The sequence below is a fragment of the Pollicipes pollicipes genome, unplaced genomic scaffold (genome assembly GCF_011947565.3).
Source record: "Pollicipes pollicipes isolate AB1234 unplaced genomic scaffold, Ppol_2.1 Scaffold_6138;HRSCAF=7277_pilon_pilon_pilon, whole genome shotgun sequence".
Classification (NCBI taxonomy): Eukaryota; Metazoa; Arthropoda; class Thecostraca; order Pollicipedomorpha; family Pollicipedidae; genus Pollicipes; species Pollicipes pollicipes.
Genome location: NW_023596818.1, coordinates 24767631 through 24786118, shown reverse-complemented (window position 1 = coordinate 24786118; position 18488 = coordinate 24767631). Strand labels below are relative to the sequence as shown.

Below are 18488 nucleotides of genomic sequence, written 5' to 3'. Positions count from 1 at the left end.
GAACAGTCCTCATTTTAAAAACTAAAAGATCTCTTTCACTTTCTATTTTGATAAAATTTAACGTGTTATAAACACACTGTGAATGAACAGTAGTTTTGATACACGAACTACCAAAGATATCCCAACTTAGCCAAACCAACTACCATGAATTCTACCAGATTTTTCTAAGGCTAGAATATTATGGGGCAGTTCTAGCGCACTTAGGACAATATATGTTTCTTTTTCTTCTTCCTGTGGCATGTATATGACGGCTTTGGGAGCTGATTTGCCTTGAAATCAAATAAGACCAAATCATAAGGTTTGTTTTGTCGTATCCACAAACCCTAAATTTGCAGAGGTGCGTAAAAAAGTGGTGTCTGGACTTGGTCAAGTCCTGTGTGTTGTGGGAGCGTTGTGCTAACCAACTCTGTTCTTCAGTTTAGGTAAACCAATGCATGCAGCCAAGCTTCCAAGCCTTAGGGTCTGTGCAGTCCTGTGTGGTCAAAGCTGTGTGTTGGACTGGAATGAAGTCTGGACTTCAAAAGATGCATGCTACAATTTCTGTCAGTGTAATATATGGAGCTGCAGGGATGTTGCAGCAGTAGTATTTTTGCATGTTGCTGTAAATCTGAGCACCCAGAGTTTGTTACATGATTGCTCACAATTTCAGTGAATAGGGAGCCATTATTTCACTTTCACCGTGGCAATCGGAAGATTGACAAGGAGGAATCCCCCTAAGTTCTAAGGAAATCAAAAACAGGCTAGATACCAAATGGTAGAACAAAACAGATGTCATGCTAGAATGGGTTATGGTTGATGAGACTGGATATGGTAAGCTCAAGAAGCCTTTTAAAATGAATACTACATGGTACAAGGTATCAATGCATTATGATGCAATTGTATTTTCAGTCAGAAAATTGTGAACAAACATTGGTCACACAATGTTGATTGGGAATTAAAGTAGGCATGAATATGTTGGATACAATAGATGTACAGCACCTTATGTATGATTGTCTAGTGCATCATAATTTTTCAGACTGCCAGGTGGACCTGTCATGAGGTCTAACAATATGCTTCCAATATTGACAAGTTAATTATGAGGTGGCTTCCACTTACTTTGGCATGAACTGGGCCTTACTGGCCTTCAGAGCTGTGCCATCTGTTAGTCATATTATCGTATTTATGTTGGCTTATGAATGTAACAAAATAAGTGGCATTCTTAATGGCTTACGAACATGACAGCATGACTAACATGGCCTAGTCAACCATGGTCAACCCCTTGGGATGCCCTGAACTGATCAGATAACTAGCTGCTGATTATGTCACAAGTAGCTGGTAGTATGATTTGTTTTATATCAGTATTGTCCTACTACCTTATCAAAAGCCATGCTATATATTAAAGATGTCTATGTTGGAAAGAAATCCAGCTACCATAATCTATAGAGCAATCTGATTTGACCCAGCCTACTAGGACAACTGTGAGAAATAGCTGACAAAAGTTGTAGCTTATATGTAAAAGTTATATCATGTTTTAAGCTTGTTATTCAGACATCTGGTATGGAATCTTAAGTGAACAGTTACCATATGTTGTAGAGAGTGAAAAAGTGTTTAAGCCAGGTGGAAAGGGCTTTGGGTCATGTCCCCACCCTGGAGGTCCTTATGGGTCCTCTGGGGTTAAAGGCTGCACAGCCTTTTTATTGCATGTCATGTGTGTAGAGTTTCTTCAATACATGAAACAGGCCATCAGGGCATAAAATTTGTGTCTGGAGCCAAAAAGCATCATCTGGAACCAAAAACTCCCATGGTGATGTGGGGTCCCTGGGCTGAAAGGGTCCCTTTCATGCCAAAATTTGGCTCTCTTACAGGAACAAATTTGTTTCTGAAGATAACAGGAGATCAGTATCTTACTTTTAAAAATAAGCAACTGGTTAAACAGGCTCATTGCCATTTTGAACATTGATCATAATTCAGTTAACCAAAACATGCTCTGTGAATAATTTTTTCTATGTTCCTTTTGTTGTGAAAATGCAGGCCTAGCACCCTTTCTTCCACTAATTTCACCTGATAGCATCCTGTCACTAATGATGGCTAGCAAGCTCTTGCTTGCCCCCAATGTTTCATGTCTCATGATAAACCTCCATGCTCCCAGCCATTTGGTGCTACAGACCTGCTGTTCTGAAGATGTTGGCACAGATTTGTGTCAAATTATATCAATATCTGGTGTGTCACCACTCATATGCAGATATACATAAAGATAAAGGAGGCATTGATCTTAATCAGACATGAGGATGTAGGTAGCTCTGGTTTTGGAATTGTCTGCCAGAAGTTACAATTTTTCCAATGACCTTGGGCCCAGCTTTAGCTTGAAGTCATTCACCATGGCTGGCTTAGGCTTTTTGCCATTTAAATGGTTGGCTTCAATTCTGCCCTTATCTTTGTGTCATTTGTAATAATTGCTTCAGTTTCAGCTTCAAACATGGCCCTAGCTTTAGCCTGCAGTGATCTTGAACTGCTGGCTTCAGCTTTGTTGTGGTGATTCCTTTCTGTAGTTGTGTCTTGGCTTCACAAAAAGTATTTCACATTATGTCACTATCAACCCAACTTAACACTACATGTTGAGACTGCACCAAATATGTCACTAAACCAGTCAATCAACCTCAGGACCAGTGAGCACCTGGCAGCCACCTTAGAACTAGATGCCCAAAAGCTGGCGGACATACTAACGCAAGATGAGATTGGCAATCCAATAATATCTTCCTTCCTTAATGCTAACATCTAATTTCCATCACTTTGTGAATCCCAGGTAATGCCTTCCATTCCTGTAAGTTTTAGTAGACGTGAAGACGGTTTTGGTTTTCCAAAACAATGTAGGTTAGAATCAGCAACCGCGTCAGCCTTCGTAATTTTAAACTGATGTGCTCGACTTTGGCTCCACCTTTCTTTGCTTCGAATCTGCCGGCTTGGGCTGCAGCCTTGCATATGCAAAGTTCCAAGCCACCGGCTTGGGACTCAGTATCACTTTTTAAAGTACACAACTACAACACTACATACTTTGATATTGACTTTACAGTTCCAAACGTCGATGCCACCGGTTTCAGTTTCAGTTAATCCCATTATCTTAACTTCGTGTTCGGGTTCGAAACCCTGGCCTTGTTCCCATGCCTGGGCTTAATGATTTAGTTCACAAACTATGCGTTTTTGATGAGATTCCCCCATGCAAGCAAGAATACGGCCGAATCTAATGAACACGGCCGTTAGCCTGAGCCCTCACGATCGGATGGTGGGTTGGGGACATGCATAACAAGCACCGCTTAGCATTGGCTCTGATTCCAGAATCCACTCAAAAGGTTAATCTGAAAGACTTCAGAAGTATTGCTGTGTTGCACATGATGGTGCGTCCTTTGCAGGTTTTGCATAGCACGTACAGCTAGTTCCTAAGCCGTTGACACTGAAACCGGTTCCACTCGCACACATTCTGGACTCAAGCCATGTCCCCTGGAAAATCGGAATCAACTCACAATTGTGATTGCTGCTCAAAGTCAGCGTCTGAATCAGCCTGAAGCTGCAGCGTGAGTTGGAGTTGGAATCAACGCTGCTGGAGCGGAACCGGGCGCGAGTGCGAGTGGTACAGCATTAATTCCGCGGCGTTGCGACCACTTCCTGGCTGATGTCGTCTCCTGGGGTGACGCTGGCTGAGTAAAAGGCCCCCCCATCAGGCTTGAACCAAAGAACCCCACGCACGTGTCCGGCGTATCAGCCAACTCTCCCACCCAGGCTGTGGGATTTCGCCAACTGATTGTCATGCATGGTCATCTGCTGGTGTCCAAGAGTTCGAGCCCTCACAGCGCCAGTTGTCACGTGGATGTCAGGAGCCAGTGACTACATGTCTGACACTGGCCTTCTTCGTTTCAGCAGCCATGTCTTTCCTCCAGATCAGCGCGTTGACTCACCAGCAAAAGGTGAAGAGCGTCTACAAGCGTGCGCTCCGTCTTCTAGAGATGTACCTTCACCACAGGTTTGTTAGCATATTTTATCTTCCTTCCCAAAACATCGATGTTTTTCACATTAACTGTCAGAAATAAAAGACCCCTTGCCCTGTGGGGCCCAGTGTCATCTAATGCGCCGTGCGCTTGATGTTGAGCGCTGTTCACGTATTTTGCCGAATAGACATCAGACCCCAGCATGACCTGGCTGGCTGAGCCATCATCTCCGGCCGGCCATGTCGGCCTGTTCGTTCGCTCGCAAAATACGCCCGCTGAAAATCCGTCGTGTCTTCGCCGTCGCGTTTGAACCTTCCCCTGTTGACTTCCGGTTCCTCGTTAGTTCAAGGAGGCCTCCGCTGAGTGGTACTCCCCATTCGACTCCCCTTGCATATACCATGCCGCCGTCGGCGTCTGTAGCCGTAAGGCGTGGACGGCGATCGGACGATCATAAGCCTACCTCCGAAACCCCGTCTCGAATGGTCACCAGTCAGCGCCCTTCGGTGCTGCACTCATGCCACGCCCCTTCGGTTCTTTCCTGCGCCGCTCGGTGCTACACTCATGCCACGCCCCCCCCCCCCCCCCCCCCCCGGTCCGTCCGTACGCCGTTCGGTGCTACACTCATGCCACGCCCCTCCGGTCCATCCCTGCGCCGCTCGGTGCTACAGTCATGCCACGCCCCTCCGGTCCGTCCCAGCGCCGCTCGGTGCTACACTCATGCCGCGCCCCTCCGGTCCATCCCGACAAAACGGACCCCAGACGAAGCTTGCTTGCCATTAGCGGTCTGAGCAGAATCGTGTACGACGGCGGCACTGTAGAGAAGCATCTCATCACGAGAGACGGCATTATCGCATTATCGTTTTCAGACACCACTTCCGATACAACGCCGTGCTGCTGCGGGCCGAGTTCGATAAGCATGCCAAAGAGAAGGACATGGTGAAGGTGAAGAAGCTGCTGGAGGATGCCGAGTATCAGCTGTGGAGCAACCAGCACTACCAACCCAAACAATGTACGTCCTCCGTGATAATGGTCGCCCACCTCCGGGTTTCGGGAGGGCTCTTCGGGTGGAGGGCCTGTCAGGTGCATACAAATAATTAAATCTGAGCTCAGATTGTGGTGGATGCCTTTCCATGGTCATATAGCCCCTGTTTGGTGTATAAATCATAAACTGACCTGAACAGTGCCAAAATATTTGCAGCTGTCCTAGGTAGAGGGTTCCAGATCTGTGATGTCAGAAGCGTAGTTTTGTAAATGCACGTGAAGAGCAGAGCAGGCACCATTTGGCCAAACTAGTCCAAAACCAGGATCAAAGCAAAAAAACTATGAATGTGATAATCTCCATATATGAAGGTGCTGGGGATCAGCACGAAGCCTCTGGTGTTGTTGGGTTTTGCCGTCCCGTCCCAGGGCTGTAGCAAAATGCATTCCTGAAAGGGTCTGCTTATGACAAGAGCAAACGGTTTCCTGATTGACACGCACTGGTGCGAAGTTGTGGCTGCGCTCCGATGTGCATCAGGAGTTTGATTGGCACGCACTGGTGCGAAGTTATGGCTACGCTCCGATGTGCACCAGGAGTTTGATTGGCACACGCTGGTGCAAAGTTGTGGCTGCGCTCCGATGTGCATCAGGAGTTTGATTGGCACACACTGGTGCGAAGTTGTGGCTGCGCTCCGATGTGCACCAGGAGTTTGTGCCTAGAGAACAATGTTTACCAACAAATCTCCGATCAGATGGGTTACTCCTTCAGCTTTGAAAGGCTTCTCTGCTGACAGCAACCATATGTGGGAGGGGATATACAAGGGCTTGGCAGAGATCTGCCTCCATGTATTTTGCGTCTCCTACCCGCATGCTTAAATTGCATCGTCATACTTCCGGGAGCGAGAATGGAGAACAAGGACTAAAGTTATGAAATAAATTTACGCATTTTAAATTACATTTTTTGCCTACTACCACCATTTTGAAACCTGCCAATGTGGTGCTTGGTCTGCGCATATTCTCACCAGCATAGCAAGCTTCTTCGAGTTGAGATATTGAAACCCGCCCCCACAGGCGATCACAATTTCCGTGTTAGACTGCATTCAGAACACGCCGGAACACATAATTGCTGTTGTTGGGAAAGCAAAATGGTAGAATGTACCGATGGTGCCGTCTTTTAAGTGGCCCCCGCTGGGGCAGTGAGCTGTCGTGAATGTACGTTGAACGCCATCTTTAATGTGCCGCCGTTGCTGCAGTGTGTTGTCGAGATTTTACCGATGGCCTTATCTTTGCTGTAGCCCTCGTTGATGCAGTGTGTTGTGGAGCGGCGCTGACGTGTGTGCCGTCGTCTCCGCCAGTTCCCGACTCGCCGGGCGGCGTGGCGCACGAGCGCGAGGTGGTACCCCCCGACTGGGTGCTGGACGGCTGGCACCCGCTCGAGAAGGCCATGTACCCCGAGTACTTCGCGCGCCGCGAGGAGCGCAAGAAGGAGTACGTCAAGTGGTGGGAACAGCAGTACGGGGGCCCCGACGCCGCCAAGGATAAGCTGCATTGAGCCGCCAGTGGCGCCGCCCAGCGGGTTACATCGGAAGCTGCCGCGATGCGCGGCCCACACCATTAGAGCAATGCGTGAAATGCGGAGAAGTGCTCGGTCCCAGTATGAGATGAACAGACGGGTGTTTGGACGCTCCGTGACGCGGTGCTAGAGCACTGCTGTGGTGCAAGTAAGGTGTGGATGCCTGCATGCTCTTCATGCCCAATGCATTGGAACTTCGAAGGCCTCAACCCTTGCCAATGGCCACCTAGGGTTTTAAGGAATGGTAAGCCACTCGACGAATGACAGGTGATTGTGTGACGTTCTGAAATCATGTATTGGGCCGCTGTCTCTGTACATATTAATATATGAACAGCATGATGCCACACAACGCCGTTTATCTCTGGCTAAAGCACTGTCCAGGGGGAGATGAATGGTAAAAATATGCAGCACAGTCGTTCGTTGTTACGACGCAGTGATCGAGTACGAAGCAGTCTGTTGGCAATGCGCATGTGACGTGAACGCACATTGTCGGTCGACGTTCCGACTCAAGTGAGTTGACAGATGCTTCACCGTGATGAACAAAACAAAAACAAAACCAAACAAAAAATGGCACAGTTTGACTTTGCACAGCGCGGCACCACACCACCGCCATCCGGGCTGATGCTGGCGCCATCACCGAATGGTTGCTGACTGTCATGGCGCCATATGCGGATTTGAGGAAAGTACACCTGACGACTAGGTTCCCGCCCCCCCCCCAGCGTTTACGCGAAATGCTCGCTTGCACTGCTGTGCGATGTCCAGTCTCAGTGACGGGCGAGTGGTGGCCCTTACTACCAAATGTGACACTTTGTTTTCCAAGTTGAAGATTGGGGGAGGGGGGGGGGGCTAAAGCCCGGGTCGGGGAGCTGGGAGCCACCCAACTGAAAAGGAAACTACGCCCCTGCTATTGTTGAATCCAGGAGTGCCGCAAAATGAGTTGGGCGAGGGGTGCGGCAAAACAATGGCTAAATCTCTCCAGAAAATGCATAAAAGACGGATTTCTCCTCGCAGTTGTCTCGCTTTCTCCTCAAGTTTATGTGCTGGGTCCCCCAACTGTACTGAATATCTCTGGCTGGATGGCTCCAACACAGCATTATTTTTCTGCCGATGGCAGGCAGCTGGCTTGAAGCCGCACTTCGTAACATGTTGACACATTCTTTCGGCTTTATTGTTACAAATATGATTATGGTCTACCTACATTACCTTCCTAAGATCTCAATTCTGCTTACAAAAACAATAACTGACATAAGATAAACAATGGATTTCAGCATTATATTATAGAGATGTGAGGTAAAGGTTTCCATTTCCGCGCGAGCGCAAAATTATGCTGCTGCCGTTTGCCATTTACCATTTCTGGACATGCTTCCATATCACACTTTGAAGACTGAGCGGGGGACTGAAGTGCGTGGGCCGAGTGTATGCAAGGCCCTGGGAGTGTAAGGTGGATGGGGATTTGGGAGGCGTGGAGTTCGAGGTAGCCTAGTGCAACATTAAGACATTTGATTATTGGCCAGCGTCGGCGAATTTCTGAACTGGGTAAGATTCTTGTCAGTCATTCGGGATCTTATGTTAGTTTGACTGGAAATGGTTGTGGTAATGTTCGATCTGCGGCGATGTTTGGGAAGTGCCCGCATTTACAACAAATAATTTTTGAAATTAAGAGACTTCATTGTGGAGGGGGGCGATTTTGGTTAGTACTGACTCACCCTGTCTAACCTCTTCATTGAAATTCACTGATGATATATGCTGGCAAACACCCCCCCATATATATATATATATATATATATATATATATATGTATATATGTGTGTATATATATACATACATATGTATATATATATATATATATATATATATATATATATATATATATATATATATATATATATGTTACATTTAACATCCTCCTCCACTTTTCAATGCTACATAAGTTGGGAAGGAGACATGTTAGCTTGTTTGCCTCATGGTGCTCTGGGATACTATGTGGTCTTCAATCACACAATTATTTTTAATCCTGAGTATCCTCTCATCAGTAGTATAATATGGGACTGTATTTCATTGTTTCATACCAAATACAATTGTTGTTCTGGCAGGCTTGGAAATGTTATAAGCATAATTGGGGTCTTGGAAATAATGCAAGTTCAATCATGCAACATTATGGCTATGGGATCCTCCAGTTTGTGAAACCATCATGTACCATAAATGACTAGTCAGATGGGCATGAGCTTAAGGTAGCACAGTCACATATAACTAGGTATTTCAGGTAGGGTATAGTCATGGAATACTCTGCAGACCCCTGACAGTTATTGATGGCTGCAGGCAAGAACTTCTGTCAAAGAACAATTTCTGCCCACAAATTTGTGCCTGAATCTTATGAAAACTATGAGTTGACCTAAACAGGTGGGAGTCCTGTCTGCCTGGAGTTCGCAGTTGTTTAGCACCAATCGATAATATAGGATAGTTGTTGTAGGGATGCCGGTAGTGTAGTGGTTAACGCGTCTGCATTAACCCCTGCGCGTCGGGGAAACCAGAGGTAGGGTTTGATTCCCCGCGATGCCCACCCTTCCTGCCAGGGTGAGAGGCAGGCAACGCCATATCGCCTCAGCAGCTGAGTGTGTCGAAAAGCCCCAGTGACACATAGGATAGTTGCATGCACAGTGGAAACCCATATTAGGCAACTGTTTTGCATTTGGCAAATCTGGGGTAAGGAATGCAAGATTGTAGCAAACGTTATTTTGCTCCTTGCAAATGAAGTCTTCTCAATATGCCTTATATTAAACCATGCTGACATGCGAATGCATTATAAATATTTCTGCATAACTTCTTAATAGCTCCACTTCTTAAAAACTACATGGAACCACCATGCAGTTGGTTACAAAGATAATGTCTGGGTAGTTGGGGCAGGCCATGAAAAGCTGTGCATATCTGGTTGCTTGATATGGGGATACAATAAGTATGCAGCCTGACTTGTAAGCACTATGATTGTCTTTCTGCTAAACCTATTGGTGAATGAATGCACCAGACTCTAGCTGGTCGATGATGTATTTTATTGTGTTTAATTTACATGCATAACAGAAGACTTTCTTGGCACAGGCAGCCATGCTGCCAGCATCAGTATGCGACCCAATCTCCCTGGTGGAGTCTGGGCCGCGACCGGCGGGGCCCGAGCACGAGGCCATCACACCGCACAAGCTGGCGCTGCTGGTGCTGATCCTGCAGTACTGCGACGCCCGACAGCTGGCTGCTGACTCACTCGCGCCGCGCCAGCGCAAGGACGTGTGCCTGCTGCTGCTGCAGCTGCTGCAGGCGCCCGAGCTGGACGGCGTCCGGCTGCAGCGGCAGCTGCGGCGTCGGCTGCCGGCGCCGCAGCTGGCCGCCTTCCTACAGCGGCTGCACGAGCTGCGCCGCGCCGGCGTCGAGGGCCTCACCGAGCTGATGGCCGGCGTAGACCTTCTGACGGCCGACCAGGGAGCGCGCCGGCCGGCCGTGGCGCCCAGCAGCGTGGTGGGCTTCTTCGTGCGCCGCATGAGCCTGGCGCTGGCACGCCTGCCCTTTCATGAAGTGACGCGCGTGTTTGCCGAGTTCGCGGCCTACCACGCGGCCGGCGACTTCCCGCCGGTGGGGGCGGCGGCCGAGCCGGACGACATGGAGCTGGGGCCGGAGCCGGCCGAAGACGTGGCCGGTAATGACGACAATGGGCCGCCACCGGACGACAGGTGCGGTGTCCCGCGTCCGCGCACAAACATCATCTCCAGTATGGCGTGACTCCAGACAAGGCGATTACAATTAAGGCCATGTACTTTGCACGCACATTTACTTTATATAGACGACAGTTAAAGCGATAAAATGAAGGCATATGACAAATTGCACAATAAAACCGATCTTAGCGATAAATATGGGTCGCAAGGATGAAATCCAGACATGGGACACATTACATGGCTTGCATGTCCTGCAATGCTTGGCATGAGACATTGTGTTGAGGGGTTCCAGATGTTCAGTGATACTTTGGCCCCTTTGCGAGAAATGCCCTAGAAAAATGTCATATTGAGGAAGATGTCGAAACGTTAACGCATGCTTTCCGCCCCACTTTAGTTACCCCATTTGCAATCGGCGAAAAATGGATAAAAATAATTAATCCATAATCAAGGAAATAAGCAAAATATGCAGCATGCAAACGGCCATAGATATGTTAGCGGCGCCTCAGACGCCCTCTTCCACCTCCTGTCATCATACGCGGCTGACTAAGTTGACACGCACGACTAGCCATTTTATGGCAATGGGTTTGTGAACATGGCAACTCCTAAATGAAAAGATGCCTCCGCCCAGTTGCATCACGGCCGTTTACATTGCTGGATGACGTGGATTTTGCGATAATATCTGTCAATTAATGCATCTTCTGCGGTTTTCCAGGCATATTGCGTTGGCGGATAACATAACGTCCTGTGGCCACAGTTGAGCCTCTGTTGGTGGTGACCGCCTCTGCAGTGGGCCATTGTCACTGACGGTGTCCACGTGTCGCCGATAGCTGCAGCTGGGCCGGCCAGCGGCCGTCACGGCGCCAGGCCGAACTGCTCGTCTCCACCCAGATGGAGCTGCTTCAGACCAACGAGAAGCTGGCGCTGCCGCCTGCACCGCTGCAGGAAGTGGCCGCCCGTCTGCTGCGCGACAACCCCGACCTGGCCGAGGCGCACTTTCTCAGCTTCCTCAACTGTCTGCGCGTGGGCGAGCTGTGTGGCGCCGTGCACAGCCTCTACCACAGCTTCGACCGGATGGGCGCCGCCGCCGGCGGTGAGCCGTCGCGTGGCCTGCGGTACGCCGCGCTCAGCCTGGCGGCGCTGCACGCGCGCTTCGGACACCGGCGCGCCGCGCTAGCCGCCATCCGGGAGGCGGTGACCATGTCGCAGGACGGCAACGACAGCGTGTGCCTGCAGGAGGCGCTGACCTGGCTGTACAAGCTGGCCGACGACGATGAGACCCGCGGCAGCCTCATGCGGCACGCCATCTCCAAGAGCGGCGAGCTGCAGCTGCACGAGCTGGCCTCGCTCGGCGTGCAGAACTACACCGAGCTGATGGCGCAGTGCGGCGCGCGGCCCGCCGACGCCTTCCAGCAGCTGGCGCGCTCCGACCAGATCAACTGCCAGCACTCGCTGCCGGCGCTGCTGGCGTCCGGGTACGCGGTGCGGGCGGCGCTCTGCGCCCTGTACGGCCGGCCCGGTCTGGCCTCGCTCTGCGGCCAGCTGCTGCTGTGTCTGGACACGGCCGGCGCCGGGCCGCACAGTGCGCCAGTCTGCGGTGAGCCCGTGGCGCTGGCCGCCGGTCAGCTGGCGCGCCAACTGGCCGCGCACGGCCATTACGCGCGCGCCGACCAGGTACTGGCCTGGGCGGCCGAACAGTTCTCAGCGGGTGGCGCGGACGCACGCCTTGTGCGCCGCCAGCAGCTGGAGCTGGAGGCGGACCGGGCGCTGCTGGCCGGCCGCTGCGAGCCGGCCGAGGAGGCGGCCAGCGCGCTGGGCGCGCTCGACCCGGCCGCCGGCCGGCTGCGGCGCGCCCAGCTGCACTTGCTGCGCGGCGAGCTGGCCGAGTGCGAGCGGCTGCTGGACGCCCTGCTGACGACGCAGCCGGCGCCGGCGCCCGAGCGGCGCGTCCAGCTGCTATTGCTGCGCGGCGAACTGCTGGCGGCGGCGGCTGACTTCGCCGGCGCCGCTGAGCCACTGCTGGCAGCGCTGGCCGAGTGCGAGCGGCGGCGGCTGCGCGGCGCGCGCTGCTCGGCCCTGCTGCGCCTGGCGGCCGTGCAGCTGCAGCTGGGGCTAGTGCGCCGCGCCGCCCAGCTGGCCGAGCGGCTGGCGCTGCCACTGCTGACGCACGGATCGCTGCACGAGCGCGCGCGCCTGCACCTGCTGCGCGCCCGCTGCCTGCTGGCCGAGCAGCCACCTCGCCGGCGCGTGGCGCTGCCGCTGCTGGATGAGTCCGCGCGGCTGCTGGGCCAGCTGGAGGCCTGGCTGCTGCTGAAGACCGTGCTTCACATGCGCGCAGTCACCTGGCACGAACTGGGCGATCGGGACGAGCGGAACGCGGCCGCCTCCCAGTACCGCCAGCTGGTGACGCAGCACCCGACCTTGGACGGTCGTCACCTGTTGCGCGTGACGTGACGCCGTCTGTCCGTGCCGACGGACGCCCGACACTGGCGCTGTCGCTCGGTGTGAAAATGTCGCATCTTTGTGATCCGAGGCGTTTTTAAAGGCAATGTTGAAATATGTACTTACATGTGACATATTCAATTCATTCGGACATGGGAAATTGGAAGATTATTTACAAAGTTTGGCTGGCGCGCTGTCATTGTTAGGTTTAGGGAAGCTTGCAACAGTGCATGCAGTGCATTGCCATGATTCTGCGTCGACTTTCCTCCCAGCTCAGAACTCCGGCGCCTTGCCTAGGTACGCTGTGCAGTGTTGTTTGACCGCAGTTGGATGCCGATCATGTAGTTTCAGAAGAGGGTATTAGGACGAATGGGCGTCGTGAGAGAACTTGCACGTATTGACCTTTGCTTTCCTGATGGAATCGCAAAAAAAAACGCTGCGATGTTTGCGGCCCAAAACTCCACGCGTTCCATACAGGACTACATCCCCCAACCCCATCCGGTAAGCTCAACTCCAGTCGCAAAGCTTTCCTCCATTTGTCACATCTGATCATGAATTTTGACTTGTGAGTGGTGACACTAACTGCTAGCCCCGATCGTCAGCAGCGCCCGATGCAACTCAGCAAGGAGGTACCCCGCACGTGGCGGCACCCGGACGGCCTCCGTCATCACGTGCGTCCTTCGTTCACGTGCGTCCCGCTCACATTCGTCCGCCTCGCCCGCCCTGTCTGGTTCGGCCACGAGACGTCCGCCCCCGTGAGGCGCGCGTCCCGCCACTCGTCCGTTCCCACGCCCCGTCACGGGCACGGGCACGGCTGCGGGCGGCTGGAGCTGGGCGTCGGAGGAGCAGGGCCCGTGCATGTCAGGTCACGAGTCCCAGCCGGCCGCCAGGTGGCGCCCTCTCACGCTCGGGCGACGGAAGTTCCGCGAAGCGACGTCACTCGCGAGCGCCGTTTGCACGCCACGCCGCGCCCGAGTCGTCCGTTGTTGAACAGTTATCTCAACAAGCCTCGAGCTGGGCCGCAGGAGCACAATGGACTTCGAAAATGAACTTCGTTGATGTGATCTCACGTACGACTGGGAGCGAGCATCGCGCCGTTCGAGGGTGTTAACCTTTTGACTCATCGTTTTTATTCACTTTAATCGAGGCTCCGAAAAGCCATGTTGCTCGAAGTTCTCCTGCAAGGCATGTAAATACATACATACCCATATATATATATATATATATATATATATATATATATATATATATACAAATAGCAATAAAAAGAGCCGTCCCAACTGTGGGAAAAGTCCAGCGTTAGCCTAAGGCGCCGGTAAAGCAGCAAGCGCTTATGCTATGGCAGACCCGTATCATCCAGACATTCGTTGTCGCAGACCGAATGGGCTGCGACACTTTCCAGTCGTCGCGGCGCAACTCAACCATGTGAAATCAAAAGTATGGGATGTGCTCGCGATGATGACAAAATTGTGACGCACGTTAAGCCAGCAGTCATGCGATATTCATGTCCAGCAGCATGGGTGGTTCCGCCCCGCCAGGCGCGCAGGGGCACCGGCTTCGGTCGGTGTAGGGGACTAGCGCCCCCTCGGGTCCCAACTCCGGTAACGGGTGGACAGCGCAAGCTGTTCCTCTCAGGGCGTAGCGACCCTGCCGGTACGTGAGCCCCTTCTTGTCCCGCTCGCTCCCTCCCCATTACCCATTTTCCCGCATCCGGCCCACTCATCACTCCTGATCCTCGTTTTATCGGGGTCGCCGTGCCCCCTCGCCCTCGTCCCCGGGTTGATCGGATCCTGGTGGCTGAGGGACGCGTCGTGCGGGTCAGTCACGGCGCGTCCCAACACTCCACTTTGGCCAGGATATCCGGAGGCGCGGGGGGCCCGTGGGGCCCCACACGGGTCTAGCGGCTTGTCGCTCGCGTCGCGGTTGGGTGCTCCTTGCGGGTTCCGCTTGGGGCGCCTGGCCGCGCGCAGCGGCTTAAGGGTTCAAGGGGCGGCGGCGCTGAACCACGGTCAGGACGGGGAGGGGTCTCCCCGGTTACACCTGGCCGTGTGGGAGGCGTCGTCCGCCCCGTATAGCACCGAGGTAGCCCTGGCGGCACCACCACCAACTGGTGAGTGGGCCGTCCCCCAGTTGGGCTCCGAGGTGGGTGGGGAGCCCCGGTGCCGAAATAAAGAACAACCTTGCATGGCATCTACAAAGCCAAAAACTCCCGCCCCCCCAGAGGGGGACGGACTGCGATGAATTTAGGGTGCAGCGAGGAGTCGGTTCCACCTGCCCCACGCGTTCTTGTCTTCCGGAGTGATGTGAAGAACCTGGCATCGCTTTCACCGTTTCAGCGCCGAAACGGATGCGACAGGTTGGGAAAAGTCACCCGCTGTGACAAGCTGAGGGACGGCGCGACCGAAGTGGAGTTCGCAAACGGCACCGATGCGACTCGAGCTTTGACTGTAACTGAATTTGTATATGCCGCGAGAACCGAGGGTGCAAAGCGAGACGTGAGCGTGCCAGTCACGGTCACACCGCACCACACCAAAAATTTATCAAAAGGCATCATAAGTTGCTATGACCTTCGTGACGTCAGCGAGGAGGAAATAATCGAAGAGTTGGGAATTTTCGGGGTCACGGCAGCACGTAGGATCACGACCAGGAGGGGTGATGACCAAATCCCTACAAACAACATTATACTGACATTCAACCGGCCTGATTTACCGTCTGATATCCGCATTGGCTACGCAGTTGTCAAAGTCAGGGTCTTCGTTCCGAATCCGACGCGATGTTTTCAACGCCAGCGCTTTGGTCATACAAAACCACACTGCCGCAATCGAGCTGTCTGTGGGAAGTGTGCATCTTCCGAGCATTCGGGAGACCAGTGTACCTCTGCGCAGCCCTGGTGCGTGAACTGTGGCACGGGGCAGGTACCGCACACAATTTTCGATCGAAGTTGTCCAGCCTTCATGAAGGAAAGGAAATTATATCACTCAAAACTTCAAAAAACATTTCTTTCCGCGAGGCGCGTGAACAGTATGAGGCTAATCACCCCAAGGTGTCTTATGCCGAAAAATCCAAAACCTCTGTACCACAGTCCACCAGCATCAGTCACATGTCAGTGGTCCAACTCATCACGCTCCTGCGATCCTTCGGTTTGTCTGTGGTGCCGGCGGGGCGGGCGACCCCCGCCCAGTCGGATCCTCCTGGTCCTTCAGTTGCGTCCTGCTCTACCAACGCTGCGCCGCCGGACCTTCATGTGTCGTCGGGGTCGCAGGCGGGGGAGGAGGAGGGATGGACGGTGGTCAAGCGCGGCCATGATCCGCGGGCTCGGCCTTCCTCGCCGTCTGTCACTCCGCTGCCTTCGTCGCCTCCGGCGACGCTGGCGAGTGTGTGTGGACGAGCAGCGGAAACGATGGAACGGCATGAGGCGGACAGGCGCGCCCGCGACGCTAAGCGGGCCCGCCTAGCGGAGTTGGAGAGGGCTAAGACGGCCAATCGCTTGTCCGTTGCAAGCAAGGAGCCCACCCCTCGCAGTGGCACACCATCGCCGAGAAGGCCAGTGGAGGCCCCCGCTGACCCCCAGACGCCCGGTAGAGGCCTGCCGATGGGCCCTCCCCCGCCGCCACCCCGGACCGGGTACGCTGGCGTCAAGCGTGCCCCGGCCGGTCCCCCGTCTCCATCTGACGGCGGGAGCCCCAGAACTCGTCCCAGAGTGGGGCACCTCCCTGCAGATTCCAACCGTGGCTCTCAGTCAGAAAAGTCTGCTTCTGCAACTGGCGCAGCCCAGTTCTTTTAGGACGTGTCCGGTTTTAGTATGTGACCTCCAACCGGCTTTTTAACACGCCCCCTTTACAGGCCTTTTTACAGTGGAACTGTAGAGGAATAAGGGCGAATGCCCTCGACCTCCAGGCTGTCGTCAGCAAGCACTGTCCTGCAGCCGTAGCGCTGCAGGAGACCAAGCTTGCTTCTAGTCACCACTGCACGCTGAAGGGATACGCCCTGTTTCGCAATGATGTGTTAACCGACGGTATCGCACATGGCGGTGTCCTTCTTGCAGTCCACCACAGCGTGCCAGCCAGGAGGTTTAACCTGCGGTCTACGCTACAGGCTGTAGCCGCACGCCTACATTTTAATCACCGTCACATCACGGTGTGTTCTTTATATCTTCCACCTGGCGTCGGTTTTCCATTGGAAGACATGAGACGTTTAGTGCATGAGTTGCCTTCACCATGTCTTCTTTTAGGCGACTTCAACGCTCATCACACCGCGTGGGGCTGTGATAGCACGAACACCCGCGGAAGGATGTGCGAACATTTTATCTGTGACTCGTCACTGTGTATTTTAAACACAGGGACTCGTACTCATTTTACACTGCCGTCTGGTCAGACTTCCGCGCTTGACCTGAGTCTTTCTAGTCCCGAGCTGGTGGAGAGCCTCGAGTGGTCTGTGGCAGATGATCCAATGGGCAGCGATCACTTCCCAGTGTGGCTTCGATTCCAAATAAGAGGAACGTTGGGTGTAAGACCACGACATTGGAATTCAAAAAAGGCTGACTGGAGTGAGTTTGAGGCTCGACTGGTGGCATTATGTCAGACCGGAGGTGTGAGGGTGGCACCCTCTATTGAGGATTTTACTCACAGACTTCTAGATTGCGCTAGCAATTACATCCCGCGCACCTCTGGATTTCCTCGTCGCACTCCTGTGCCGTGGTGGACGGAGAAGCGTCGTGACGCAATTCGCGCACGCAAACGTGCTTTCCGAGCTTTTGACGCCAGAAGTAGCTTGGAGAATTTAGTAGCCTTTAAGAAAGCCAGGGCTTTCGCCCGCCGCACGATAAAAGAAGCGAAACGTGAATCCTGGCGTATGTACATAAGCACGCTCAACCGATTCACACCAACTTCGCAGGTTTGGGCTCGGATCAAACGAATCTCCGGGCAGTTTTCATCCGTGCCACTTCCTGTGTTACATGTCAACGGCCAGGTGGTGACTCATCCGTTGGATGTGGCTAACGGGATCGCCCGAGCACTCTCGCACCGTAGCGAAGGTGCAAACATGGGCCCACAGTTTTTACGGCAAAGAGCACGATCCGAAAAAAAACGTCGTGAACTTTTCTACAAGGCAACCACAGGCGTACAATGAGCCCTTCACTTTGGTGGAGTTGGAGTCGGCAATCGGAAAACTTCGTAGTGTATCGGAAGGTCCTGATGACATCCACAATGAGATGCTCCGACATCTGCCACCGTGTGCACGTCGTGCACTATTGGCGGCCTTCAATAGGGTGTGGTCAAGAGGTAAGTTCCCTCCGGCCTGGCGGAAAGCTGTTGTGGTGCCTATCCTAAAACAGGGAAAGAGTGAGCTGGACCCTCTTCATTACCGACCCATTTCACTGACGTCATCACTGTCCAAGCTCATGGAAAAGATGGTAAACGTGCGACTCACTTGGTTTTTAGAGAACAACGATATTTTTAGTAACTCGCAGTGCGGATTTAGGAAAAACCGTAGTACGGTGGACCATCTCTTAACACTGGACACCACGGTTCGCAAGTCTTTTCAAGAAAAAACGCATATGGGGACAGTATTCTTCGACATTGAAGCCGCCTATGACACCACATGGCGCCATGGTATTGTTCAAAAGCTTTTTAAATATGGTATACGTGGCCATATGGGTGCCTTTCTCCAAAGGTTTTTAGCTAAACGGTACTTCCGTGTTCGGGTCGGCAACGTCCTCTCCGATAGGTACGAACAAATAAACGGCGTGCCCCAGGGCGGCGTGTTAAGTGTAGCACTGTTCGCAGTTATGATAAATGATGTTTGTGATGTGCTCCCACAGTCGGTCGGACGTGCCCTTTTTGT

The 18488-nt window shown here is 52.9% G+C and overlaps 2 protein-coding genes across 8 annotated transcripts; both read left to right on the top strand.

Annotated features, from left to right (window-relative positions):
- The first annotated feature begins 212 nt into the window (after positions 1-212).
- On the top strand, positions 213-6856 carry LOC119105760 (NADH dehydrogenase [ubiquinone] 1 beta subcomplex subunit 9). Of its 7 annotated transcripts, none has more exons than XM_037229255.1 (4): positions 213-337; positions 3895-3994; positions 4826-4968; positions 6293-6856. In XM_037229255.1, the coding sequence occupies exons 2-4, from the start codon at positions 3897-3899 to the stop codon at positions 6487-6489; spliced, it is 438 nt and encodes a 145-aa protein (XP_037085150.1). In that variant the 5' UTR covers positions 213-337; positions 3895-3896; the 3' UTR covers positions 6490-6856. The 7 variants fall into 7 exon arrangements, with proteins under 7 accessions (XP_037085150.1, XP_037085151.1, XP_037085152.1 ...); XM_037229256.1 differs by having other exon boundaries at positions 3892-3994; XM_037229257.1 differs by having other exon boundaries at positions 213-422.
- Positions 6857-9945: 3089 nt separating this feature from the next.
- On the top strand, positions 9946-12773 carry ida (anaphase promoting complex subunit 5 ida). The gene is made up of 3 exons (XM_037228963.1): positions 9946-10226; positions 11036-11879; positions 12459-12773. The coding sequence occupies exons 1-3, from the start codon at positions 9946-9948 to the stop codon at positions 12657-12659; spliced, it is 1326 nt and encodes a 441-aa protein (XP_037084858.1). The 3' UTR covers positions 12660-12773.
- The last annotated feature ends 5715 nt before the right edge of the window (positions 12774-18488 follow it).

Excerpts from the sequence above, each read along its gene's own strand:
- ida (XM_037228963.1), top strand. The coding sequence starts at position 9,946 with ATGGCCGGCGTAGACCTTCTGACGGCCGACCAGGGAGCGCGCCGGCCG. Across the intron at positions 10,227-11,035 it reads GGGCCGCCACCGGACGACAG|CTGCAGCTGGGCCGGCCAGC; the intron begins GTGCGGTGTCCC and ends TGTCGCCGATAG. Across the intron at positions 11,880-12,458 it reads ATTACGCGCGCGCCGACCAG|CTGCCGCTGCTGGATGAGTC; the intron begins GTACTGGCCTGG and ends CGGCGCGTGGCG.
- LOC119105760 (XM_037229255.1), top strand. The coding sequence starts at position 3,897 with ATGTCTTTCCTCCAGATCAGCGCGTTGACTCACCAGCAAAAGGTGAAG. Across the intron at positions 3,995-4,825 it reads GAGATGTACCTTCACCACAG|ACACCACTTCCGATACAACG; the intron begins GTTTGTTAGCAT and ends TATCGTTTTCAG. Across the intron at positions 4,969-6,292 it reads GCACTACCAACCCAAACAAT|TTCCCGACTCGCCGGGCGGC; the intron begins GTACGTCCTCCG and ends CGTCTCCGCCAG.